General features: G+C 43.1%; 1 protein-coding gene across 1 annotated transcript in view; it reads right to left on the minus strand.

Moving 5' to 3' along the window:
• Window positions 1–27613, minus strand: part of LOC136440695 (von Willebrand factor-like) — a 34927-nt gene that overhangs the window by 5316 nt on the left and 1998 nt on the right. Inside the window, exons 2-39 of the mRNA XM_066436796.1 lie at window positions 26593–26720; window positions 26244–26427; window positions 20142–20267; window positions 19464–19616; window positions 18740–18945; window positions 18081–18264; window positions 17535–17570; window positions 17109–17326; window positions 16536–16722; window positions 15688–15723; window positions 15083–15220; window positions 14354–14512; window positions 14212–14228; window positions 13796–13807; window positions 13362–13437; window positions 12623–12855; window positions 12027–12188; window positions 11334–11455; window positions 10804–10924; window positions 10242–10410; window positions 9610–9806; window positions 8971–9049; window positions 8726–8752; window positions 8232–8468; window positions 7518–7670; window positions 6935–7177; window positions 6610–6762; window positions 6222–6278; window positions 5632–5864; window positions 4828–4989; window positions 4177–4298; window positions 3830–3950; window positions 3490–3658; window positions 2434–2630; window positions 1838–1910; window positions 1561–1587; window positions 813–1043; window positions 244–402 (exon numbers count right to left, since the gene is read on the minus strand). Coding sequence (XP_066292893.1) covers window positions 244–402; window positions 813–1043; window positions 1561–1587; window positions 1838–1910; window positions 2434–2630; window positions 3490–3658; window positions 3830–3950; window positions 4177–4298; window positions 4828–4989; window positions 5632–5864; window positions 6222–6278; window positions 6610–6762; window positions 6935–7177; window positions 7518–7670; window positions 8232–8468; window positions 8726–8752; window positions 8971–9049; window positions 9610–9806; window positions 10242–10410; window positions 10804–10924; window positions 11334–11455; window positions 12027–12188; window positions 12623–12855; window positions 13362–13437; window positions 13796–13807; window positions 14212–14228; window positions 14354–14512; window positions 15083–15220; window positions 15688–15723; window positions 16536–16722; window positions 17109–17326; window positions 17535–17570; window positions 18081–18264; window positions 18740–18945; window positions 19464–19616; window positions 20142–20267; window positions 26244–26427; window positions 26593–26670 — 5257 coding nt within the window. The 5' untranslated portion in view covers window positions 26671–26720. The remainder of the gene's footprint in view (window positions 1–243; window positions 403–812; window positions 1044–1560; window positions 1588–1837; window positions 1911–2433; window positions 2631–3489; window positions 3659–3829; window positions 3951–4176; window positions 4299–4827; window positions 4990–5631; window positions 5865–6221; window positions 6279–6609; window positions 6763–6934; window positions 7178–7517; window positions 7671–8231; window positions 8469–8725; window positions 8753–8970; window positions 9050–9609; window positions 9807–10241; window positions 10411–10803; window positions 10925–11333; window positions 11456–12026; window positions 12189–12622; window positions 12856–13361; window positions 13438–13795; window positions 13808–14211; window positions 14229–14353; window positions 14513–15082; window positions 15221–15687; window positions 15724–16535; window positions 16723–17108; window positions 17327–17534; window positions 17571–18080; window positions 18265–18739; window positions 18946–19463; window positions 19617–20141; window positions 20268–26243; window positions 26428–26592; window positions 26721–27613) is intronic.

Here is a 27613-nt window from a genome sequence, read left to right on the forward strand (position 1 = left end):
ATCATTGGCCGCCATATTGGTGGGCTGCATAGATCCAAGATGGCGATCGGTCATTCGGAATTCACTGATAATTATTATAAAATGTTAGTGATATCTTTACGTCCTCTAGATCTGAATATGCTGTGGTGAAATGAAATCAACTTATAGAATACTTCTGTTATAACAAATCAGCACAACCGGCACCAACATGGCGGACACTACATGACGTCACAGTCACGTGACACCCTACTGCAATTGTCGTACCAATGAGGTTGCTGGTGGTTATCCCTGTCCGTCTCCAGACTGTACCGCCCGTGCTGACGCCCCAGACAAAGTTGCTTGAGGAGCTGACGCACACCGACTTCAGAGGCCGCCCTGTGACCACCTTCCACTGACTTCCATACGCTACCTTTACTGTAATACCTGAAAAATAAAGAGCGTGATTCTTTCGGTTCTATGTACATGTGACAACAGGGCCCATATTCAAAAAGACTTAGCTATAGATTTTATACCCCTGAGAACCTCCGATCTAGAATTCAAATCAAAATGTATCAAAGTGTACTAGGTGCTGGGTTTCTGCAGTCAAGGTCGAAAAGGGTAAAAAGTCTTATGTTTTTACGCATAATTTAAGAGGTTCAAGACTACTAGGACGAATAAATCGGTTCAAGTTTTGAACTGTGACTGTACACCATGCTTGAGACCATGTCCAGACGTATTTTATGTATGTTGGAGAGGCCCTCAACTTTGACATATTAACCACCATGCACCACTCTGTGCATTCGCATTCTAAACCATAAACCGGCTTATAGAACAGAATTTACAACATTACGTACCGATTCGCACGTAGACTTGGCTTCTGGAATTGACTCCCCACACGATGCCTTTCCCGGAACTGATCTGCACAAGGTTCCCATCCAGTTGCTTCCACTCCTTCCCAAAGTGGCCCTCCCTCCCGTATGTACCGACTCGGTAGAAGACCACGCCTCTGGAATTCACACCCCACACTCCGCTCCAACCGATGGTCACGAAAGAAAGGGACCCAGGACAACTGTCCCAACCCGTACCTAGAATGGACAATAAAGAACACATCTCGGCATTCTAATCAAATATATAATTATTGTAGTGTTGGTTTACAGTAAGGAAGGACAATTTGTATATTATAGGTGTTATTTGTATCATATATCTTGTACAGGAGTGTCATTCACTCCACCTTGTGAAAATTCAAAATAAACTTTGAAAATGAAAATAAGTTTATTTGTACAGGTAGCTTGTTTACTGAGACCATGCGCCAACAACTAATAATCCCTAAAATAAGGAGTAGAAGAAGAACATTTGAAACAAAATATAAAAGATGAAACCTAAAGCCATCAACAATAGTATATATGGAATCTTTGAATATAATAAATGAACTTTAAGAAAATTCACTACCACTCAAGAATGAAAATTAGTAGTATGGGTAGACGATAACGTTTACAATGACATGTAAATAATGCTGTATATTCAAACTTCTAAGTCTATATGTGATTGGAGTTGATCGCATTAGGCACTTCATAATGTTATGATCTTTGAAACTGAAATTACCTGCTATTTCAGTAGATATTTCTCCACCTTTGGAATTAAGAAAGAAAAGAACAAATATTAACATCGTGTGTCGAGTGTTTCAAGTCATAACCCCTAAACTGCTGTATCTTTGCAACGAAGCAATTTTCAGGCGATTTCTTTCAAACTTCAGTAATACTGCTTCCACACAACAATAAATGTTACAATGATGAGACGAAATGCTCTTGTGGCACAACTTCGTTCTAAAATCATCGAATCACTCCAAAAGTTGTTTGAAGCGACGCAGGGAATAACTCACCTGGCAGAGCTTTGCAGACGATCCTGTTGGTGCACTCACAGATTTGGTTCCCGGATATCCACTTTTCATTTTTCTGGTAGCAAATACACACAAAAATATTGTCATAACATAATCCATTTGACATTTCCCCTTAGTAAGAAATGGCCGTGTCTTATTCAAGGTCGACATCTGAACGTCTCTCCCAAAAGTGAGCATTTCAGTATTTCAATATTTCAAGCATGTGGTAATCTACTGATAAAAGCCTCTAATTAGTCAAACCTGGCGTCATGTTTCAAAAAGGCCGAAGCATCGTTGGAATTGTGGGTAATAGCACCTTGGTCAGTTGTTAAAGAAATATACAGGACAGGACAGAGATTGCGATTTGGCAGAATCGCAACATCGTTCAGTAGAGATATCGATCGGAGGCCCTAGGTGTACGATTCAGTTCTAAACTTCTAAAAGTCAAGATCTATTGATTTTAAGTAACATGATTCGAAGTTTTAAAGGTCTATCTGTTATACTTATATTTATAAATTTACAAAAATTTTCACTGACAGAATTTGCCAGATTCTGTCAGATTACAATCGCTACCATGAGGTATACGTCGGTCATCTAACCTGGTAGTAGTTTCCATCGCTGGAACATCCACAGCTGCTCCGCGGGATGCAGGTGGCGCCGCTGAGGACATACCCCTGGTCACACACGCACGACTCCACACACTTCCGGATACAGGGCCGCGGGTTGGGCTCTGCACACGTCAACGGACAGGCGGACCCACAAGGGTTGTAGTGGCTGTGAGCGGGGCACGGCATCGCTGCAAAACAACAGAGAAAGAATACATATGATGAGTGGTTTGATGATGAAGACAATGCGTATTGGCAAACTGAATTCTATTCAGGAAAATTGGAGGTATTGTTTTTGGTGCGTCTGCATGTGTGTGACTGTTTATATGTGTGTGTGTCTCTCTCTGTGTGTGTGTGTGTGTCTGTATTTCAGTATATTTGTGGTCAACATAACTTAAGCTCTGGGTGGATTGTGATGACATTTAATTTGTAGGTAGGTCTTGGAAAGACAACGATCAGGGTCCATTATGGGCCTCCTTGTGGCCTTTCCTGGTACTGCAGCACAACATCCGGGTTTGTATCTTTATTCCAGGACATTCTATAGTCTTAGTTGTTTGGTGAGATAGCTGTTGATGTCAGGAAAAAGTGTTATACGGAACGTGTTTGATATTGGTGTTCTTGAAACGTCTCTTGTAACGTCTTAGTCGACGTTTTTGAAATGACACTCGTGACCTGTAAACGGCAAAGGCGTCAATCTGAGGTAGAAGGCAGTTACAAAGAAAAAATGATAAAACACAACATTAATGCACATTTATCTTACGTTCGGGTTTTATTTTCCACTGACGTCTTTGCGTTCATTCATATCTTGTTTTCACTGTCAACAGAGATGTACTTACGAAGGGTCATATCGACCCAGAAAACTTTCAAGCTCTATGCCGTGATCGCAGTGCCTGGCGTCAGCCGATCTGCATCGGCGATCTGCAGTTGAAACTGATCGAGAGAGTAGCTGCTACCAAATCAAAGAGGAGGGGTACAAAAGATCGCCAACAAAAGGACTGACTGCACTAGTAGACTCGCCCTTAACTCTATGGAGTAGCTGTCGACACTTACGACACCGATTTGCGGTCCTCCACCTGCCCGGGTTTCCTCCCTCTGCTTGGCAGTCGTCGCTGTAGGCCTCCAGATTCTCACACAGCATGTCCTTGTCACCGTCGTAAGCCGCCATGTCGAATAAGCAGGAGTCGAAAAACGTCGTCGGGCTAAGCACTGAGATGCAGGCCTGAAAAGAACATACGAGCATCTAAGTTTGGAAACTCAGTGAATACATTTTGGCGACACCTCAGGGGTGAAGCCGCCAAAATAGTACTACGATTGAGCTGAAAATACATAAAACTTCATCTTACATCTGCTACTTTTCCTCTAGCCGTGTAGAATTACAGCATACGCTTACCTTGAATGGTCCATTTTGAAGGCGTAGAAGTCCACACTTATCTGGACGCTGGTAAAGTTTCCGGTCACCCGAGGTAATGTCCGTAGAGTCAAAGTTGTCCTGAGGTCTTGTATCGGGACACCTGTCATGACAGAAAATTAAGATCTGTCAAACTGTCATGTCGTATGGTACAAAATATTCGAGGTTATGGGTCTCATAACAATAAAGACATTACTTCGCAGCCAATAAAAACACTTTTAAGGAGGCCGTCAAAAAAACGTGTCAAAGAGATGTGGGTCACTGAAGAAGGTTAATGATAGGTTGAAAATTGCTTGTGTTTAAAGGGCGTTTAAAACATGACCACATACGTGTCATCATCAGGGGCGATCCAGCTGTTTCCGTACAGAAGGGAGGTGGAGGCGACTTGTCCATTTGGCATGAGGTTATCATCGTTCGGTCGGCCGTTGTAGTTTCCGCACATTCCACTAACCTAAAGGGAAGACGCAAAGATGCTATAGAACACAAGTAAGGGTACTGGCTAAATCATCTACAACATCACGACTATCAATCTACATTTGTGAATCCATTTGGAATACACTCGTCCCGATTACACATGTCTATCTAACGTCAGAATATGATACTTAAGTGAATATCACCATCTGAAATACACCATACACTTACCATTTAATGGGCACCGTCGTAAACTTGTTGTCCTGTTTATTTGGCTCAAGGTACATTGGCTAAAATTGGTTCTAGCCAATCAACTTGCGGTTGAGGTCATGCGCTCACCATATTTGGCGTGACCTAGTTTCCAGCCAATCCGCCTACACCTTAAGCAAGTTTAAAGCATTACATCACCATGTTATTTTTCCATGTGATAGCAGCTGTTGGCTATAGTACCTTGCCCTTGTACGACGGGGGAAGTCTGACGAGCTACGCATGATAAAAATGGCCACACTACAAACAAGGAATATACCAGTTTCTGTATAGCATCAATGTTATTTATAACTGTTTGTTACCTTGCCCTTGTATGACGGGGGTAGCCTGACGATGACGCTGTGTCTTCCGTCATACAGGACGGAGAGGCAGTGGTCCGTCTGAATCAGCACGTGTTTCCCGCTGATGGAGATGGCTACTTTGCGGCTCAGGCACACTGGTAGGCTGCGCCGGTAGCCATTCACCTGAATAGATAATGTTTTTCATTAAAGATTATATTCAGTAAATGCATAAGCATACATACACGGTACTGAACGTCTTTACAATACTCGATTTACACACGCATTCTTAAGGCGACTTGGATTCGACTCAGGACTGTGCAAGAAGAACCCTAGGCCAATCAAGTAGCGTTTTATGGTAGAAAACCTTCTCTTGAGCAGCCCAAAGCTCCACACACAGCCCCGACTCGACTCCGAAATCCTTTGTGTAAATCAGGCCTTTGTTATTCAATGTCACCACTCTAATCATATAGTCAGACTGTGTGAACTGATTACAAGCCTCAATTTATATTGGTTATAACTGAATAACTGAAACAAAGACGCCAATATATGTCAATGACGATTATCCCCTTGTTTCGTTAAATGAGAAACCATTTATATATCACAGAAAAAGTGGGATCATTCGTCTTCCACTGTCTCGGAAAAAGAAGTCGAACTCAATAAGTTAGAACTTAGTGGCAGTACTTAAGATTAGAGTAGACATATGTTATACTGTTCATTATTGTCTGTCCGTCAACTTGTGTTACATGTTCATGTACATGCACTTGCAATTAGCCTACGGGCAGGAATTTTCAATAAACTTTTTTATATAACTGTCATTGTACTCACCAGAACTTCCTTGCCTGTGCCGCTTCGCAGCTGTATATCGTAGTTGTGCACGTGCACTTCCACATAATCGCAAAAGGCCACCCGCTTGCTCTTACCGGCACGGTGAACGTTCCGTGCCTCCACCGTGAAGTCGGCGTGACGCACCAGGGTGTACTTGCACGTCCCTTGGAAGTCGTGACGACGGTTGTCGAACGTCATGTAGTGAGGATCGCCCCATGCCTTGCAGTTTCCCTCTGTTTGAAAATCAATTAAAAAATAAATCCAATACAATAAATATAAGAAAACATCCTTGATATGTGGTGGGATTTTTTCATGCCGAGGAACAATGCTGACAGGTAGCGACTGGCAATTACTTTTTCTCCAGCAAAGAAGAAACCAATGGCCCGGTAAATATTAAAAATCACGAATCAGCGCTCCTCCCGAAAACAAACGGCGGCGTCGGCCTGAAAGACTGCAAAGGAGACTATATCATGATCAAAGTTTTTTCTGTCAAATACAAAGAATGCAAACTCCTCGCATTTTCTATCATGATAAGAACTTTAATATACATTCAAGAAAGCTAGTGTATAGTGAGAAAGAAGACAACTTACGTCTTCCTGGACATTTCAGGTTACCCAGGCACAGAGGGTTTACAGGTGGTTCCGGTGCTGAAAAATATAGCATCACAATTACTAAAAATATTGAATGATCAAATGATACTATGTCCACCGTTGTTGTTCCGAAGCAAAATCTAACTTTCAAACTACCGTTATCGTTGTTGATTTGTTGTGGTTGTTATGTCATAAAGAGCTTACAGTTTAAGGATGCTTTATTTGAAAATCATTTACCAGGTCAGACATTATGACATTCTGAAAAAAAGTAATCACAATAGTCCTAAATTGACCTAGATTCTACTTCCCCGTCAAAGGCTTGTGACGCAAATGTTTTAGAATCAGCGGGCTGAATTTTTAGTAGTGGACTGCGGAAGGATCAACATACTTTTTGGTCCTCCCGTGATGCCCACCCGGATGTAGATGTGGTAGCTCCCGTCACAGCCCCACACGCGGTTAGAAATCGCACCGACGTAGATCTGGGTCAGGCTTCCGCCAACCAGTCTCCAGGCGGTACCCTCAGGCCTCTGAGCCGTTATTCCTGCAAGGACGTTTACAATGGCAAGATGGGTGAGACAGAAGAGGATGTGCAACAAACAACCCCATGTTGCTTTGCGCAGATTTTCCCGAGATTTCTGTGGAATCTAAGATTACCGACATCACAACATCAGAAAGCTCTTCAATCACACTTCCTTAGAAGAATATTTTCTTACCGATTCTGATAAAGACCTGGCCAATGGCGCTCACTCCCCACACCACGTTGTATCCAACACTGATGCTGACCAGGGAGCCCGTGACTTGGACCCAGCGTGTTCCAGCCGAACCCTTTCCTCCGTACGTACCGCTGCGGTACCAGATCGCACCGCCAGAGGTCACTCCCCATACGCCGGAGTATCCGATGGATACGTACGATAGACCACGTATGACCGGTCCTCTTAGCAGCGCCCAACCCGTGCCTGCAAACAAGGACGATAAAGTAACAGTACAAAACGTTAGTGATAGATCGTAGTAGATCCTAGTGTAGCACTTTGATTAGCACGATGTCCTTCAAGACATTCGTTGAAATCAAACTCTGATAGTAGAGTTCATACCATTTGTGGCGATCAAATACATACACATCTACACACACATACATCACACAAACGAACCAGTGCAAAGGCGCTTTAGTCTCATATTCCATGACATGTGAAACAGGATGAAACAGAGGAGGATGAGCAATTATCCCATGACGCTTTGCGTAGATTTTGGTCTGCGGTCCTGTGTAACACCCTGATACAAAAATTGTAACACACGCACCCATCTGTCTTCCTGCGGTTACTCCAGTCCTGTAGTAGACACTGCCGGTGGTTGTCACTCCCCAGACGTAGTATTCTGACACGCACACGGACTTCAGGGGTCTTCCCCTGATCTCTGTCCAGCCCGTGCCCTGCGGACGCTGTGCGGTGATGCCTGGTAGAAACAATGTTGGTTACAAGTTAAAGATTTCATCATCGAACTCAAACTAACTAACAAAAAAACAGCTGCAGTTCCGACACTGGTTACTAGAGGGCAAATTATCGTTGTGGCATTATGATAGGTTTAGCTGCTATACTAAGTTGAAGTTATTACGTTGAAGTGCAGACAAATTGATGTTAGGAAGATTTATCTACATTCAAAATATCTACATTCTACATGTTCGGAAGTTAGTTTACTGTTCCGATAACACATAGTCGCATGATGATTGAATTATGTGACGTCAGTGATCTACATTTCCCAACCAGCGTGAATAGTACCTTTAAAGCTGGCTTTTCCGAGGAGGGATTTCGAGGAATGTTCCGACGAGTTAGTGGGCTTTGAATTCGGGAAGTTCCTCGAAATCCATCCTCAGGAAAGCTAGTTTGAAAAGCACTATTCACACTACTGGTTGGGAAATGTAGATCCTGACGTCACTTAATTCAATCATCGGATGAGAAGCCGTCAGCACGGTGACAGTTTCAGGCTTTTCAACTTTAAATGACCAGCTGCACGTACCGATTCGCACATAGACCCTGTATCTAGCGGTGATGCCCCACACGATGCCCTTGCCGGAACTGATCTGGACTAGCGTAACGCTCCCGGACACTTTCAGCCAGGCCGTCCCGGGAGCTCTCTCATTGCCGTACGTGCCCGCTCGGTAGAGGACCTCTCCGGCCGTGTTCACGCCCCAAACGCCACAAAATCCGATAGACACAAACGACAACGACCCTTCTATTGTGTTCCAGCTTGTTCCTGTGGTAAAAATAGTGAAGTTCTAAAAAAGATCACCAAAACGGTTCATTGGAAAGCAAAATTCTTCATGGAGCTACAACTTTTAATACCATCAATGTCTTTTGATATCGAAAATCGTACATGACTTGAACATCACATTATATAGAAAGTTATAAGGAAATTTCGCCGCTTACTAGTATGCAAAAAAATGTATTTTTCTAGCGTTTAGTACAAATCATAGGACGCCTACGGTTGAGAGAATGCAATTGTGCACTTACCACCAATTTCCACCGAAACTTCACCACCTAATCATAAATGAAACAAAAAAAAGGGAATTACATTTGATGGTGATGAATCTGATTACAACTAAAGTTGCTGGTTTTAAATTCTAAATCTGATAACAGCAGCATTATTAACATACACGTAGCTGCTATTATTAGGACAGTAATTAGTACATTTGACGGACAAGTAAGAGAAACTACTCATCATTCTTTGATAAAACGTGTACATGTGGTGAACTGACCTGTCTGACGCTCACACTGGATGCGTCTGTTCGGCAGACATTTACATATCTCGTTTCCTGATTTCCAGACTTCATTTTTCTGGTGAAAAATAAGGAACGAAAATAAAACACAACGTATTTTCAAAGCGAATGGCATCATTAGTAGACTTAACTATGCAACAAGACTAATAATGCATTTGCTTATGCTACGGTCACCTTTGCGTCGGTGCCCATAGGGGGTGTAGCCCCGGCCGGGCCCCGAAGTCACACATTTGTCCCGATGGTATGGACTGACGGATACCGGGGGTAGGGTACCTCTCGATTAGCTGACGGCGCCTATTTGTTACCGGGTCCCGGGTTGATTTTAATTCGAGTTAAAAGATTCCCGGGGCCCGGCTGTGCCCCAAAATAGCTCGGTACTCGTAGGGTGTCCCACTGGGCCACGTAGGGGTTACGCTCAAAAGTGGAAAAAAAACAGCCCGCGTAAACTACCCGTCGGGCCCCTTTTCCCAGTTGTGCCCGTAGCTTGTCAGTAGAGTAAAAGAGAACGTGCACATCTGAGACCACCAATCTGCATTCAGGGGTTGTTTATAGGTTGACGATAACTAGGTTTAATTAGTGAGTTAACAAAATTTGGGAGAAGGTTAACATGTGACGAACCTCATAAAGGTTCCCGTCCTTAGAGCACCCACAGCTGCTTAACGGCACGCAGTTGGCCCCATTGAGCACGTAGCCGTTATCACAAACGCATGACTCCACACAGTTTTTCGTACAGGGCCTGGGGCCGGAGTCTGCGCATGTGCGAGGGCAGGGACTGGCGCACTGGGAGTAGCGACTGTGAGGCGGACACTGTACCGCTGTGAAAAAAGATTAGATTAACTAGCGGGACCAACCAGGAGCTGTGAAAACCTTATTAAGTACAAGGTAATAAACATTCAGTTTCAACCAGCCAGGGTGTCGAGGAGCATAGTATCAAGCTTTTTGGCAACGCCAAGGTAGTGAAGCCGGTAAGGCAGCACGAAGATTTTTGGCTCCTATGCCAAGTTAATGTTATTAAAAGCAATTGATTTGAATTTTGACAGGGGGTGCCACCGACATGGGATGATGTTTGAATTGTCCATTTCTGAAAAAAAAGTCGATATGGAGCTGTTCATTTTTGCATGGGAAGTGAGATGGATTCAAATATTCTGCATTTGCTCGCAAATATGATCTTTCTAGTTGTTGAGTATTAAGGTTGTAGTCGATAGAATATTGCAATTTTTCTGTAGCCTGGTCACCACTAGGGAACGTACCGCAGAAACCACTCCTCCTCCACTGTCGTGGCTTCCCCCCTGCTGATACGCATGCGTCAGCGTACGCTTGCAGGTTCTGACACAGCACCGCAACGTCGCCCTGATACGCCGCCATGTCGAACACGCACGTCTCTACAAACTCCGTCGGAACCAAAATGGCGTTGCAGCTCTGATAAATTATGAGATCGACAAGATTGTCAGTAGGAAATGTCAACAAAATAGGCCTTTTCACTATACAAACAGCCACGTAATATTTCGTTCTTAGCGCAGACAAAAAATTATGAAAGGCACGTGTACAATGGGATTTAGTTTAGACAGGCCTGGGCCTTTTACTTCAATGTCAAGAATACTGATAAAATCAACAGAGATGAATATACGGAGACGCTCTTTTATATTTTTTAAGGAAAAATACACATTATATGAGTCATTTCATACACATGCTGTTATGCCATAAAAAATCGTAAAAAAACGATTTGCTAAATTTGCGACTGATAAAAATGGACTTGTACAAATGGACTGATTCGAATGGAAAAGAAGTGCATTTCTACAGTAGTTAACATACGCGAAACGGTCCGCTTGCAGCTTTGAGGAGTCCACACTTGGTCGGATGCAGGTACTTCCGCCGATCACCCGGGCTGATATCGTTGGAGTCAAAATTGTCCTGGGGTCTCGTGTCCGGGCAGCTGTAATGGAAATATTTCAACAACAACAAAAAAGTTATTTACGTGTACACATATCAACTCTCTGAAAACCTTCTTAAAAGGCCACCAGAGATGGTTGGCTGCTATATGCTTCATCATTTCAACATCCGTTTTTATTGTAGGGACGATGACACTGTTAAGGCAATGGGTTCCATCTTCGTCTGGACCCACCCCCACTCATCAACCGAGACGGGGGACGGCACAGGCTTCCATGCACATTTGGTCCGTTACTGGAGTCAAGTGGCCGAAGATGACCGCGTCATCAATCCTGAAGGAGGCCTTTAGTCAGTCAATATTTCGGTAACTTGCAGTTTCCTTCTATTGGATCTCACGCCTGAATGTGAATAAGTTTTATACCATCTAAGAAAGCCAAGACAAATTCAATTCTTACGTGTCGTCATCGGGGGCGATCCAACTGTTGCCGTACAGAAGGGAGTTGGAGGCGACCTGTCCGCCCGGCATGAGGTTGTCGTCGTTTGGTCGGCCGTTGTAGTTTCCGCACATCCCGCTCAGCTACAGCATAACGTCATAGTGAGTCATACAGACTACATTTATATGCACGTCTACACGTATAATGATAACCGACCCTGGCCGATTGATTCGGCTGAAGGTTCACAAGTTATAAAATCTGTTCACGTGGGCTACGGACCCTTCAACATCGAAACTACTTTGTGGTGATGTCAAATGTTGATTTTGTATTACAAACTCTAGCACGTAAAAGAACCTTCCACACTTAACGAAAAGAGTAGGCAGCCATGGGTCCTTCCCGATGTGAATGGATCAAATAAATCTCTCTCTGGATATGCAGCTTGTACGGTTCGGTACACAGTTGGTGTGTTACGCCTTGATGCAGTTTACCGGGTAAGCAATACAAGTAAACAAAGAAAGGCCAAGTCCCCACTACCGCTTGCAGTCTAGCTTCTACCAGTCTCCGTAGATAGGTGATATAGAGGGACCGAATAGAGGGAATCGTTTGCTATGGGGTCGGCTATACGGATCGGAGAGAGGGGCAATAGGCGATCCAAATTTCTACTATTTTTCCAGCGATCCGCGGAGACTGGAATAGAGGCTACTTGCAGCCTACCTTTCCCTTGTATGAGTCGGGAACTTTGATCTGAACGCGGTGGTTGCCGTCGTACGTCAGTGAGAAGCAGTGGTCCGTCTGGATCTGCACGTTCAGGCCGCTGATGGAGATGGCAACCCTGCGGTTCAGGCAGACGGGAAGACTTCGGCGGTATCCATTCACCTGAGGAAGGGCCAGAAATTCTGTAGTAAAGTTGCGCAGCAAAGTTGGCAAGGTGGTCTTGTGGCTAGGGCTTTTATTTTTACTTTAGCACAACACATTTATAATTTCCCAAATATGTGCAGTTACAAATACATACAAATATATTGTTACAGGGGCCATTCCCACTCGTCTGGCTTCTTTTTGCTAGGCTGTGCTTCGAAGTTATGCACATTTCGGTCCCAATTGGAAAAAGGGCCCTGTCGGGTAGTTTACGGGCTATTTTTTGGCACTTTCGGGCGGGACCCCGAATCATTTCAATCCTACCTTAAAGTCAACGTGGGACCCGGTAACAAGTAGACGCCGTGAGTTAATAGTGAGAACACCAGGAGGTACCCCCCTCCCCCTGTACCCGGCAGCCCTTGTTGTTACTGGGGTCATTTGGACGTTGAACTTACCAGGACGTCTCTCCCTCTCCCGCTGCGAATCTGAATCTTGTACCCGTACACGGTCACCTCCACGCGGTCGCAGAAGGCCACCCGCTTGCTCTTACCGGCACGGTGAACGTTCCGGACGGCCACCGTGAAGTCGGCGTGACGCACCAGGGTGTACTTGCACGTCCCCTGGAAGTCGTGACGACGGTTGTCGAACGTGATGTAGTGAGGATCGCCCCATGCCAAACACGTTCCAGCTGCAAGTATTTTTAAAGATGATGAAAGCGTTTATGGTTATGAATAAGAAGTCGACATTACATTACAATACGAAGCGTAAGGCAACAACACCATTGATGTTTAGACGAATGCACGCACATGTATCATGTGCTAACTTAAGGGAGTAGCATCCACCTAAAATTCTAAAAGACTTCAGCTTTTCATTATCGCACTTCTGCTTTATCAAATAAAATTAAACTTGTACAATTGGCTGGTGAATGATAAGGAAAAGGCTAGATAGAAATATACGTGTTAGCTACTTTAGTACCTCTTATACATTGGGTGCGGAATCTGGACATTCTTTCCAAAATGTCAACTGTTATCATTCAATTGTCTAGTTGTTTTTAACTATGTTTTCATATTTGCAAGTAACGGTGTGGATATCAGTTGCTCAACTTGAGTCCACCGCTATTTTGTCTTGTCTAATCGTTTTGTTGGAGAAAAAAACAAATAAAGGGAAAAAAAGCAAATTCGAAAAATAACGTACGTTTTTTGGCCGGGCACGTCAGCTTGCCCAGACATAGAGAGTTGACAGGTGCCGGTCCTGTGAAAGATGTAAGATACTTTTAAACGTTGATCACACATTCACCTTGGTCATTGTTTATCCGCCATATGCATACTTACCTATTCGATTCATTAAAATAATCAGCGAGAAAACCCTTACAATATTAGAGTCATGCGTAGACGCTTAAAAGCGATATCTGAAGAAAACTCAACAACCGTTGGAGTGAATTACATTGCATCAAATGCGGGAACAAAATAAGCCTAAAATGTATCTATTCAAACTAATTTTCAAAATATCTTGGTGGATGAAATAAAGGTAGGAAGTAAATTTTGCAAAAATGAATTAGATTTTTATGGTCGAAATATGATATTGGCTTGATTTTAACAGCTTGTATAATTATGGCAAAGTTCACATACCTGTTGACCCACCTGAAACGTCAATAGAAAATAATAAAAATCATGAGATCATCGGTATGATTAACATTCATATTCAAATTCAATATTTTCTGGCTTTAGATACTTAATGCATGTTTTCTTGAATACTTTCTTTCATTCATGAATATATACTTTCAAAAACTTTATGAATGCTATCTTCAATAATGTGATGTTAAATCAATACATGTGGATTTTATTGCATGTTCATGCCTAAATGCATTAGATAACATGATTGAGGTACAAGAAAAGAAACATTCTGTTGTATTCCATCTAAATCTATATCTACAGTCTCTTCTCTCTTCTTGAAACATGTGTTCACAAATTTTGAGATTACATGATGCGAATAATTCGTTCTTTTTACAATGCGCATATTTCTTGTCTAGATATATGGAACGTACAAGGGATCTGCACATATCTGTGTATAGTGAGTATTCTAAAACAAAATGTGTTTCATTGTCTACATAATCATTGTTTCCAAATGTACATACTTTGATCTGTCTTCTGACATAATACACATCTATAGCCAAAAATAGAACGCACCTGTTGCTGTCTTATACACGGACATCTTCCAGGTCCCCCCACATTTCTGGTACGGGTTTCCAGTGCACGGCTTGTTGCATTGCGCGCTGGGCAGACTTGATCCGATAGCAGAAAAGTCCTGCTCTCGACCACAGTAGCACTTATTCCCGTACTCAGTTGCTGGTAAGCAAAAATCACAGTTATATCATAACCAAATTGTGCAAAAATGTAGCAACATTCAATGACTAGTAGTATAGTATGATGCCACAGTTTTAGACAAAAGTTTGATCTAGTGATATACAAGCATTTGATAAAGTTATCACAAGCTACAACCTACTCCTGGTGGCTTTAAGCCTGCTTGTTTTGGTAGCATTTCATGTGGAAGACTAAGGATACCACTTTAATCTTCATGACTAATGTTATCGAAAATGACAAATATACCATGATAGTGATTTCGCCTGACCGTCTACCAACACTAAAGGAGACGAGGAAATGTCATAACTATCAAAGTCATAGCTTTTACTGTAGCAATGATTTTCACTATAGGACAGATGCAGTGGGTTCGAATGAGTCTATGGAAGCCCGTGTGATAAAAGTAGAACCCCGTTTGATAACCCAAGTTATCACCCGGTCCGGAACACCCTCATCGAAAATTATCCCGGCCCAGATATGATATAGTAGTCCACTGTTTTCTGCTGCTGCAGTAGTTGAAACATCCTGCAGCCGCATGATATAAAGTAGTGTATTCACCTGCATACGGGAATTTATACTGCCGACAGAAGTTGACACAAAGTGATGTGGTCTGCTGGTTACTGGTCATGTATCTGGTTGGGAACTTTCGTCTGCTCGCATCCCTGTAACATCCTTTGTACTCAGGCCGGAGGTCGACTGAAATGAACGAGCAAAAGATAAAATCCAAAACGTCAGAGATGATGTCTAAGGTGAACATTGTTCTGTAGATTAGTTGACAGGCTATAGATAAAACTCTAAGATATTTGAGTAGGGCGTAAAGAAATGTTGCCTGTTCATGAGTTAAATATCTATCGACATACTGCAGATTTTAAGATAAATCTGCATAAACATCTGTAACAACTGTTCATAAGTAAAAAAACATTCTTTTTCTCAGAAAAAAAAATCTCAACAGTTCATGAGTACAAAAGCTTCTTTTTCGGCAGAAATATCATCTCAGAGGTATGCAAATTCTATGAAACAAAACACCAACCAATGAACTATAGTATGAACACATTACATTAGGACGCATTTCCAATTGACGTTCAGTCTACAAACCACCCTTTGACACAGTAGTCATAGACCAACAGATGCTAGGAAAATTGTGACAAGTAAAGGAAACGTACCTGCTTGTCCTGTGCACCCACTAGCCTCGCCACGACCTGAAAGTACAATGGGCAAATCCTTCATCGAGTTTTTTGTTATCTTAAAGTACTTGTGACACCAGGTAATCAAATCATTGCTTCTAAATAACGTTCTTTTGAGAGGCAACTAGTGCAGCAAACATTACAATATATTTCAAATGTATGTTTTACTTCCCAAAAGAAGGGTTGTGAAAAAGAATCGCTACACTGCCGGTGTAGCAGGCCGGAACATACCCTTGACCAAATACACCCTGATATACGCCCGTATTATGGCGAGGGTTATGTTTCGGCCTGCTACATCAATCGTAGCAACCAAATTGACACATGTGTTAGCAATGGCATTGCAAGGACAGAATCTAATCAAGTTATCAGGGGTTGACTTAGGTTTTCAATTGAAGAAGAAATTATAACCACAACATTCTGAAGTATCACAAAATATACTAGATTTCGGAATGACCCCTGTACATATATGTAGGGAGCACACCCTAGCCAAAAAAGCCAGTGGGAATGACCCCTGCAACAATAAGCTAGTTCGGAGTTGCTACTACGCATGTGCAGTGTCAAAGGTAAAGGCCCCGAAAACAGTACTCGTCTCGACATTGTCTTGATTTGCATAACAACGCCCGCCGGGTTTTGTTCACGTCTGGGGGGCCTTCACCTTTGACACTGCACATGCGTAGTAGCAACTCCGAACTAGCTTATATGTAACTGTGTATATCTGTGGAATTGTAAACGTCGTGTAATGTAAATGTGCAGTTATGTTATGTTCTTATGTATGTTCGAATGAAAATTGTGAAGAAAAAATATCATATTAAAACACAGACACTGACCTATTTGACAGATGTAGAACATCTTCTGGTAACATCCTAAGTCGTTCCATTTCTGCCCTTGATCGGCCTTCAGGTGTCCACAGTCGTCAAACATGCTAGCACTTCTAGGCGGTTGTCCAGGTGCCCAGTTCTTATAGCCGCAGGTGCTCAATTCGACCCCGTCCGACCAGGACCACTTTCCTTCCACCTGGAGCATTGATAAGTCTATAGTTATATCATTCAAATATAAATTCTACAAAGGTAGGTGTAAATCAAGGTGAGATATCTAGCTCCCAGACGCCGCACAAAAAATTGAATGTACGACTCAGAAGGTCACGGTCACATGCGTCGTGCGATCGGCGTGCGACTCAAGTTGCAGTCAAGTCAAGATATAATCTGTACCTGCAGTCATAACGTATAGATTCTGGCTAATTCAAAAGAGGCAGGTGGATATAGGGACACCAGGATATGTGGATTTAGCACCACGTGAGGTTACTGAACACACATTAATTCACACGCGTGCAATTACTCGCGTCCACAATCTTTGCACGTGTGCATTTCATCAGGCAGCGCTAACTTTGAATAAGCACGTACCCAGATGTCATTCAGGCCGATCCAGTAGTTGTACCTCTTGTCTACCAACCCTGTGACGAAATCTGCCAGACCCTTCGTCTTCAGATCGGCAAGATGGCCGCCATCTTTCTTGCACTCTTGTTGAGCCTCATAGTAGGTCTTGAATTGTCCAGAAAAGGCCCTGTAGTAACTGCCTCTGTACTCTTTGTACCCTGGATGGGGACCTCCGCCACCTCCACCTCCACCTAGGTGTGTGAAGCGACACAAATATGCATACAATTAGGAATAATACATAAATCTATTCCGCTGCCTCTTATACTGGTAACATACACCTCTGAAATAAGAGTAACGCATTACTAAAGATTGAAAGTAAAGTTGGGAATCAAAAATGACGTCAAATTCGGAAATCCCTAATCTTTTTACCTTGGTGAATGATGATTGGCTTACCTGGAGAACCTGTGCACCCACTTATCTGTCGGGCTCCTGAAAATCAAACAAAAACTGGAGTTAGACATACAGTAGAAGCCCTATCTTTTAAAACTTTCCGATCTTGGTTGCACATGACAGTTTTACTTATCAAAAGTGAACATAAGTTGCAGGTCTTACTCTTCTCACCAGGATGATTCTTTTATTTTATTCATTGAATTTTCAGACTGATGGGGAGCCCATTCAATTTTGACAAATCGATTTCAATGGGGCCCAGATTACAAAACAGTAAAATCCTATAATAATATATGATATATAATTATAACAAAATTGAAACATAAGTAACAGAGTGTTGTTGAGAAATAAATAACACAATTAGCCGAAACTATAAATTAACCAGCAACATATGTTACATGGAAACATAAAAGAAAACAAGTCCAAATCGTTCTCCGTTACTCCGATCCAGGTCTGCTTTAATTGAAAGGCCAGCGTTCATTATAATTTATGTAAAGTTTGCAATGCCATGCTTTTCAAAGCAGGTTCAAAAATGATGATGAAAGGACTTACCTGTTTGACAGATGAAGTATTTCGGTGCAGAGCAGCTCATATCGTTCCACTTCAGCCTTTTGCTGCCGCCCCACAAGTGGCCACAGTCCTCATTCCCGATGTTGTTAGGTTCCCCGGGATACCAGTTCTTGTAGGAACAGCTGCTCAGCGGTACGCCGTCCGACCAGTGCCAGCCTCCTTCACGCTGCAAGACGAACACCGAGAACATAGTTAATAAGCTCGCTCCTGAATCTTCGCCAAAAAAGTTAAAGTCCTTCAGTTCACGCACCAGACGGTGCATAGGGTATACATTGTACACCGGGATGGAGTGAGGAAAGTGCCTTACCCAAGGGCACAACATCGGTGGCATGTCAGGGGATTCGAACCCAGGACCTATCTTGGCTCTGGCCAAAGACCCTCACCGTTGTGCGCCAACACGACACCACTACGTACATAACTCTGTCATAATGAGCCTTACCCTGGGAGACCGGACTCCTTTGAGTCGGCGCGCGCAGGACCTGCTACCCGCGATCCCCCATCGCACGTGCGCCCGAATTTTACCGGCCCCACTATCCCGCCGGCCCCCACGATCCAACCCGCGCCCACTATCCGTGAGGTAAGCGCGCGGACTCAAAGGAGTCTGGTCTCCCAGGGTAAATGAGCCACACAATAAGACGTACCCCTATGTCATTCAGGCCGATCCAGTAGTCCCTTCGACTGTCCACCAGTTTGTTCACAACGGCGACGATGGCAGGTGTTTTCAAGTCAGCCAGATGACCGCCGTCCTGTTGGCACCGTTTCTGAGCCTCGGAGTACGTCTTGGCTTCATTGTAGACTCTGTAGTGTGTTGTGTACTTAGTGCCCCCTCCTCCCCCACCTCCTCCTCCTCCACCTAGCGAGACAAACAAAATAAGGAGATTGAGACCGTAACCTTACTTGCAATGCTCTCAAGGTTCTTTATCCTCAACCAGGATCTATATAGTATTACAATCATCAGTCGACATTTACGTGACCGTCTGTCTGTCAATTTCCTAAGGGCAATGTACTGACTGTCACTATTCCAAACTGGAGCTAGGTGTCGCTGCTAACAATGCGGTCCCGAATTTATTGTTATATTATGTGGTCCTATATATAGCCTGTATTGTCTTTGTTTCTTACATTAATATCAGTAAGTGTAAACACACCTCGCAAGAATATTAAGTACACCAAACAAAGATCAAATACCCATGGCCAATTCAATCCAATGCACCGAGTACAGATATCATACCATTGATATTATCTTACAAAGACAGCATTCCCGTTACATGAAGAATTATTCAATGAACATTCACCACGCTTTTATATTTTTTTCTTTATCGTTCTACTGCCGGAAATCTTCAAAGTTATCTGAAAACATGGCCTTACCTGAAATCTCGTACACCGAGATTCGCCATACTCCTCCGCAGACCTCCTTCCCGTTCCCAGTGCACCGTTTGTAGCAGTTCTTAGCAGGACGGGTTTTGCACTTGGCGAAATCCGCCGCCGTTCCACAGAAACACTGCTTCCCGAACTCTGTGCCTGAAAGATTCGTCACCAAACTTAATAATGAACAAGTGTTTTTGAAAAATCTGTCGTTAATAAACCTTTCTCACGAGGCGAACAAATATCGATAACGCGAAATACACATGTATAGTGCTCTGTCAGCTCCAGTTCCCCAAGTGCAATGTCCCTAGCGATCATAGGGTGAACTTTAGCTACTTAACATAATGTATTCGAAAAGAAGTAATCATAAATTTCTCTGATTCCCATCCCGTACAAATTCCCCCGAGTTCGCCAACTGACATGGGTGGGTGGACAACACTTCCAGTACCGAGCAGATCCTGGGAAACTCACGGTTGTCTTGTACCAGGCGATGCACCCATTGATCGTTCTGTAACTCTTCGGCTTCTCTTCGCTTCAAGCAAGACTTTTTCTAACTTTTGACTTTGACCAGTATCCATCATAGGATCAACTTCCAGCGTACTTTTGAAAATCCCAAGATGGAAAATTAGCTCTGGCGACACACATTCCCAACGTATTAGCCAAGTCGATACAGACACATACCTGCATAGGCGTACCCATTCCTCTTGCAGTGGGCCTTACATAGAGCTGTTGTCATGCTGTTTGAAGTCGTGGGTGCATGCGGGAACACACGGTTTCTGTTGTCCACGTAACAGCCTTTGTAGCCCCCTAGCGACATGTAAAGGCAGAACAGTGTTATCAGACGTCTTACAAGTTTGTGCCATTGTAAATGATGTTATTACGAGCACCATTGTTCATCTGTCATCTATCGTAAAGACCTAAGCTACTGTTATGTTTGGAAGTTGGGACAGAATCCCAACTACAATTTGGAATATACTAGATAAAAGCAAGCTGGAGACAATATGCTAATATATTTATTAACGTTACCCCCACGGCACGAAATCGAATATTTAAGGGAACTTTCCGAATGACGGAAACAAGAATTAAAGGTCGGGAAATATTTCAGCAGAGTTTACGGGGCCGTAAATGCCACTGAAAGTAAGATTTGAGCTTTCCGCAACCTTTTCGCGTTCGTTAAGATGAATTAAATGAATACAATATCTTTCCATGGACTTGAAGCATCCTTATATATATCGTATAGATGAAACATTATATTACATCAGTAACCAATATATTCTCGAAGCAGTTATATTCTCTCCTGGGGACTAATAGTGTCTCGATTTCTAAAATCTTGGGGAATAGCTGATATACCCGAAACGGTCTTCGATCTTTAAGATACACCCATTTGCAGTTAACACCGATCCCACTTAAGACATTTCTGTTACAGTCTTTTTTTTTTTAAATAACGCACGCGCGCACATTGTACGTCTACTTTGTAGCAAAATTAGACATATAGTCCATACCTATCTTCGTCGGAGTTGATCTTCTTTTATCCGTGTTTATGCTACAGCTTACAAAAAACAGCAGTTATATTCTTAGGTTTATCCCCCCTTTTATGTTTAGGTAGAGATAAGCTGTCGGAAAGCGGGCGTTTTCCCTCGCAGTTATTTTTACCTTTCCGATATCCTTCCGTTACATATACGCTCGGTTTACATAATCCAATCTTATGTTTAGGTAGAGAAAAGCTGCTGGAAAGCGGGCGTTTTCCCACGCAGTTATTTTTACCTTTCCTATATCCTTCCGTTACATGTAGGATCGGTTTACATAGAAGGGGGGGAGACCTCCCCCTTTTATGTTTAGGTAGAGAAAAGCTGTCGAAATGCGAGCGTTTTCCCTCGCAGTTATTTCTACCTTTCCGATATCCTTCCGTTACCATTAAGCTCGGTTTACATAACCCCCTCTTATGTTTAGGTACAGAAAAGCTGTCGGAAAGCGAGCGTTTTCCCTCTTATTTATTTCTACCTTTCCCATATCCTTCCGTTACATATAGGATCGGTTTACATAGAAGGTGTGAGACCTCCCCCCTTTTATGTTTAGGTAGAGAAAAGCTGTCGGAAAGCGAGCGTTTTCCCTCTTATTTATTTCCACCTTTCCGATATCCTTCCGTTACGTATAGGATCGGTTTACATAGAAGGGGGGAGACCTTCCCCCTTCTATGTTTAGGTAGAGAAAAGCTGTCAGAAAGCGGGCGTTTTCTCACGTAGCTATTTTTACCTTTCCGATATCCTTCCGTTACATATAGGCTCAGTTTAAATAACCCACTCTTCTGTTTAGGTAGAGAAAAGTTGTCGGAAAGCGAGCGTTTATCCTCGCCATTATTTTGACCTTCCCGATATCCTTCCGTTACATATAGGATCGGTTTACATAGAAGGGGGGGGGGGACCTCGCCCTTTTATGTTTAGGTAGAGAAAAGCTGTCGAAAATCGAGCGTTTTCCCTCGCAGTTATTTCTACCTTTCCGATATCCTTCCGTTACCATAAGGCTCGGTTTACATAATCCCCTCTTATGTTCAGGTAGAGAAAAGCTGTCGGAAAGCGAGCGTTTTCCCTCTTATTTATTTCCACCTTTCCGATATCCTTCCGTTACATATAGGACCGGTTTACATAGAAGGGGGGAGACCTTCCCCCTTCTATGTTTAGGTAGAGAAAAGCTGTCGGAAAGCGGGCGTTTTCTCACGTAGCTATTTTTACCTTTCCGATATCCTTCCGTTACATATAGGCTCAGCTTAAATAACCCACTCTTCTGTTTAGGTAGAGCAAAGTTGTCGGAAAGCGAGCGTTTATCCTCGCCATTATTTTTACCTTTCCGATATCCTTCCGTTACATATAGGATCGGTTTACATAGAAGGGGGGGGGACCTCGCCCTTTTATGTTTAGGTAGAGAACAGCTGTCGAAAAGCGAGCGTTTTCCCTCGCAGTTATTTCTACCTTTCCGATATCCTTCCGTTACATGTAGGATCGGTTTACATAACTCCCTCTTATGTTTAGGTAGAGAAAAGCTGTCAAAAAGCGAGCGTTTTCCCTCGCAGTTATTTCTACCTTTCCGATATCCTTCCGTTACATATAGGATCTGTTTACATAGAAGGGGGGATACCTCCCCCCTTTTATGTTTAGGTAGAGAAAAGCTGTCGGAAAGCGAGCGTTTATCCTCGCAGTTATTTCTACCTTTCCGATATCCTTCCGCTACATATAGGATCGGTTTACATAGAAGGGGGGAGACCTCCCCCCTTTTATGTTTAGGTAGAGAAAAGCTGTCGGAAAGCGAGCGTTTATCCTCGCAGTTTATTTCTACCTTTCCGATATCCTTCCGTTTCATATAGGATCGGTTTACATAAAAGGGGGGGGACCTCGCCCTTTTATGTTAAGGTAGAGAAAAGCTGTCGGAAAGCGAGCGTTTATCCTCGCAGTTATTTCTACCTTTCTGATATCCTTCCGTTACATATAGGATCGGTTTACATAGAAGGGGGGAGACCTCCCCCCTTTTATGTTAAGGTAGAGAAAAGCTGTCGGAAAGCGAGCGTTTATCCTCGCAGTTATTTCTACCTTTCCGATATCCTTCCGTTACATATAGGATCGGTTTACATAGATGGGGGGAGACCTCCCCCCTTTTATGTTTAGGTAGAGAAAAGCTGTCGGAAAGCGGTCGTTTTCCCCCGCAGTTACTTTTACCTTTCCGATATCCTTCCGTTTCATATAGGATCGGTTTACATAACCCACTCTTCTGTTTAGGAAAAGAAAAGCTGACGGAAAGCGAGCGTTTATCCTCGCCGTTATTTCTACCTTTCCGATATTCTTCCGTTACCTTTAGGCTGGGTTTACGGTGCTCCCAGTTTTAGAAAACAACGTGGAACATTGAGCTAACAATTCCCCCGGATTGCTAATCTATAGGTCGGCGGGCATACTGTCTTTGGCCACCGCACAAATTCGCCCAGTCCGCGGATCGAGACAGCGCCGCCGGCACATTTGGCAGATTTGTGTATTTTTGTTCCTTGTTTTGTATCAAAGCTCATCAAATAACGCGTGTTCTCACGCAGTTTTCCCTTTTATAATCTACATGTATAAGTAACTTATAGAAAGATCGCCGCTAACAGTATTTTCTATTGTCGCTCACGAGTGTTGTTGTGTTCGGGTCAAAAGCGTAACGCAAGGACGTCTGCTTTTCAACTGCAAATTTATACAGTGTGAAGCCGTAAACAAGCTGGGGCGGTACGTTGAGATGGTAATGAAACATCTCCATATTTACTAGCGGAATGCCATGTGACAGGGCATTACCCAATGACAGACAAGGGTGGCTTTTTCAAACTAACCGTATATCCCAGAGACAGAGATTGTTTACAGCGAAGACAGCTCATGAAGGAAGTTTGAACTCAGTCGTTTCAACCCACGACGGCAAGTTATGGCCACGACGTTGTTCTTACCAACCGGAACCCGGACGGAAAAATGTAAAGCTGGGACAAGGACATCAGTCTGTACAACTTGGTGAAACCAAGGCGGTTTCATAGGATTATACTTCCTTGGTGAAACCAAGGAGATTTTGGTGAAACGGATCCGGAGTAGGATGGAGATGCTGAACGGGGCATGCGGGCACGCGATTCGGGACGGGGAAATCATTACTTTGTTGTATCTCCTAATCTACCCGGTACCAGTGGAGACAACGGTTAAACAACGGCGTGAGTGAAATCGGAACCTTTCTACCTGTCTTGATCGGAACTATTCCTGGCGACTCGCCCAACACTGGGACCGGAATCGTGGACTTGGAAATGGCGCAAAATGGTGAAGGGAGAATTAACCGACAATGTGAGATTCTGATCCCTCGTTGACCGCGTCAAGTACAAGTTAGAATTTAACGACTGATGACGAAACCGCAAGTACCTAGTAAGTGTTATTCAACCCAAAATGATTGTATTATTACTATTCACTCTATTTGGCCAATTTCTACTATTTTCCTAGCGATCCGCGGAGCCTGGTAGAGGCTAATAAGATACTAGCCTGAATGCCAAGAAACCAAGAAATATCTATCGTCAAGAAAGATATTTTAGAGTTTGGGGGTCTGGCATCCAGGCTAATAAGATACGGGAGGGAAGAAAAGTTAGTGTTAGGGGTTACGTTTTGGTGTCGATGTAATAGTTAGCTAGGGTTGGAACTTGGAAGTACATTGTAATAGTCAGTAGTTGGGGTAAAGAATAGCCTGAATAGTTTATCAATGTTTGGGATAAGGTGACATTTTTAAAAAATGAAACTGGTAATCCATATGTAAGAAATCATTTATTCCATTTTGTATGTGTATATTTGTAAAGGTGGGGAGGGGTCTCGCTATAATGGCGTAACACGTTTTTGTGCAGTATTATCATCTTTGAAATAAATTGTTCTAAACTTTTATCGGCCCTGTTGCCTTTCATATTCATATTTACCTGTCTATGTAAGGGTTCGGAATGTTTAAGCCATCCGTAGCAAGTTAAGTCGTCGTGAAGGATTAAATTAGATACTGTGTAATGAAAAAGGAAACTTATTGTAGAGCATACGTTTTAGCACGTTAAGCTCGTGTTTCTAGCACGTTTAGCTCGTGTTTTTAGCACGTTAAGCTCATAAAAAGGCTACAGAAAACACCAGGAAAGGTGTAGCTTTAGGTAGTCTTTTAGGCTGCGTGAACGGCACATAAACGTAGGGAAATCGTGACGGAAATAGATTATAAAGATGGACGAAAGATTACGGAAAGGTCTCAAGAAACTTACACTTTCCGTGTTGGATCTTCCGTAAAGGTACGGAAAATTGTCCATAACGACGCCTTTACGCCTTGCAGATACAACGTTTGTAGCACGTTAAGGTCTAAAAAAAAGATCACGGAAAGCCCGAGGAAAGGTACAGGTTTAGGTAACCTTTCAAGCTTTGTGAACGGCACATAAACGTAGGGAAAATCCTGACGGAAATGGGTGATAAAGATGGACGAAAGGGTACGGAAAGGTCTCAATAAGCTAACACTTTCCGTATTGGAACGGACGGAAAAATTGTACTTAACGACGCCTTTACGCGTCGAATAGTCGCGTAAATACACGTGAAGAAGTGCAGAAACGTACCTGAACGCACGGAAAGATTGTCCATAACGACGCCTTTACGCCTTGCAGATACCACGCTTGTGGCACGTTAAGGTCGTAAAAAGGTCACGGAAATACCGAGGAAAGGTATACCTTTAAGCAACCTTTCAAGCTGTGTGAACGACACATAACGGCAGGGAGAATCGTGGCGGAAATGAATGATAAAGATGGACGAAAGGGTACGGAAAGGTCTCAAGAAACTTACACTTTCCGTGTTTCAACGTACCTAAAAATTGTCCTTAACGACGCCTTTACGCGTCGAAAAGTCACGTAAATACACGTGAAGAAGTGCAGAAACGTACCTAAACGTACTTCCGGAAAGGGCACCTTATATGCAAAATTTAAGCAGACGTACAGGGGTCGTTAAGTTGCGGAAATAGTGAATAAACGTCACGTTTACGCTGCGTTTAAGTATGCTTAAATACCAGATTTCGTGCCGTGCCCCCTCCAAATTTCGTCACCACCAATGATAAGTTCTTGCAACGTTGGCCTTGTCCAAGGTTGCATACGGGCGTTGTTTTAATTTCTTCTATCTCAACAATACGGATTTCTTGATAAGTAAAAACTGTCTGGTATCTTATGCTTGTTAGAAGGTATTGACGATTGTAATCAGCTATTTCTGTTGACGCACATGCAAACAATGCTGAACATACCTTGCCCATGCTCTTCAGATGATCCATGGCTGTGCGAATGTCCGCGTGAATGGCTGTGCGAATGGCTATGCCCATGGCCATGGCTTCCCGAATGATGATGGCTATGTCCGCCCGAATGATGATGGCTATGTTTGCCAGAATGACGACTTCCATGTTCTTTACTGCCATGACTGCGTCCATGGGCCTGTGTAAAAGGGAACAGATATAATATCATGTCTAGATTCATTGCAATGTGTTGACGGTAAAATAAGGCAGCCAACTTATAGCATTTAGAATGTTGGCATCACAGCAGTAGACCAAGATTATGACGTAACAATTAGATGTGCATAATATGTTTGTAATTCCTCACCTCAACTCCAAAATCCACAATATGGACCAGGAGCAGCAGCACAAACATGTACCGCAAGGTGGCGCTCGTGAACGCCATGATGGGCCGCGCTTGTCACCAGTCCAACAGGCTGATCTACAAGGTCGTCCCTGTTGCCATGGAAACAGTGACGTTGAGAAGAATTCCATTCGCACAATAAGTAGGTTCACCAAAACTAGTCATCAACCACCTTTATGTAAGTTCTACCTAGCAGGCTTGCCAAACATGCTACACGGGAGACAAAACATCTCATATGTAGGTCGAATTAGCTAAAAGCAAACTGCCTTATGGAATGAATGGTGACGAACAGTATACACTTTTTTCTGGGTTTACCATATCTCTATATGTACGCCTTGGGGCACAACGAATAACAGACATAACCTTTGACTTACGACACATCAACATCTGATTATGTATCTCCTAGCGCCTGTGACATGTTAGCTAACATAATTCTATGGGGTGCTCTCAGACCACCACATTAAAATATGGCGTTATTGAGACCTTCTGAAGAATGTCTTGAACATTCTTTGATATCTGAAGTGTGCATACCTTGGAGAAACTGATTCTGAATAAATACATTTCTTTTTAAAAATCAGGGTGTTTTTTTTCAAGTATCAGTGTTTAAGGGTTATGCTCATGATTTCTCTGAGCTTGAATCAGGAAAGATCTCCTTGATTTAACCTTCTCCCTGCTGCCTAACTTTGTTACCAATAAGGAATTGGGTGCCATACGGCTACTTTAGTGTGCCCAAGGTTAAAACTACACAGATAAGGCGTGTATTATCCACGAAACATCCCTTTAATGAGAATAATAACACCACCACCCAACCTTACGGCGTGTGTATGAACACACGCCTTTGTTTGACACACATGACTAAGCGTCAGCCGCTGACCCTTACGAACTCTTCATTGTGCGGAGTTGACTTGCAAGGTTATAACGTTAGATAATATAAAATGGGCCCTTAGGACATCACATATTTGCGTGAGTCAGGAGAGAAAAGGGG

The sequence above is a fragment of the Branchiostoma lanceolatum genome, chromosome 8, assembly GCF_035083965.1.
Source record: "Branchiostoma lanceolatum isolate klBraLanc5 chromosome 8, klBraLanc5.hap2, whole genome shotgun sequence".
NCBI lineage: Eukaryota > Metazoa > Chordata > Leptocardii > Amphioxiformes > Branchiostomatidae > Branchiostoma > Branchiostoma lanceolatum.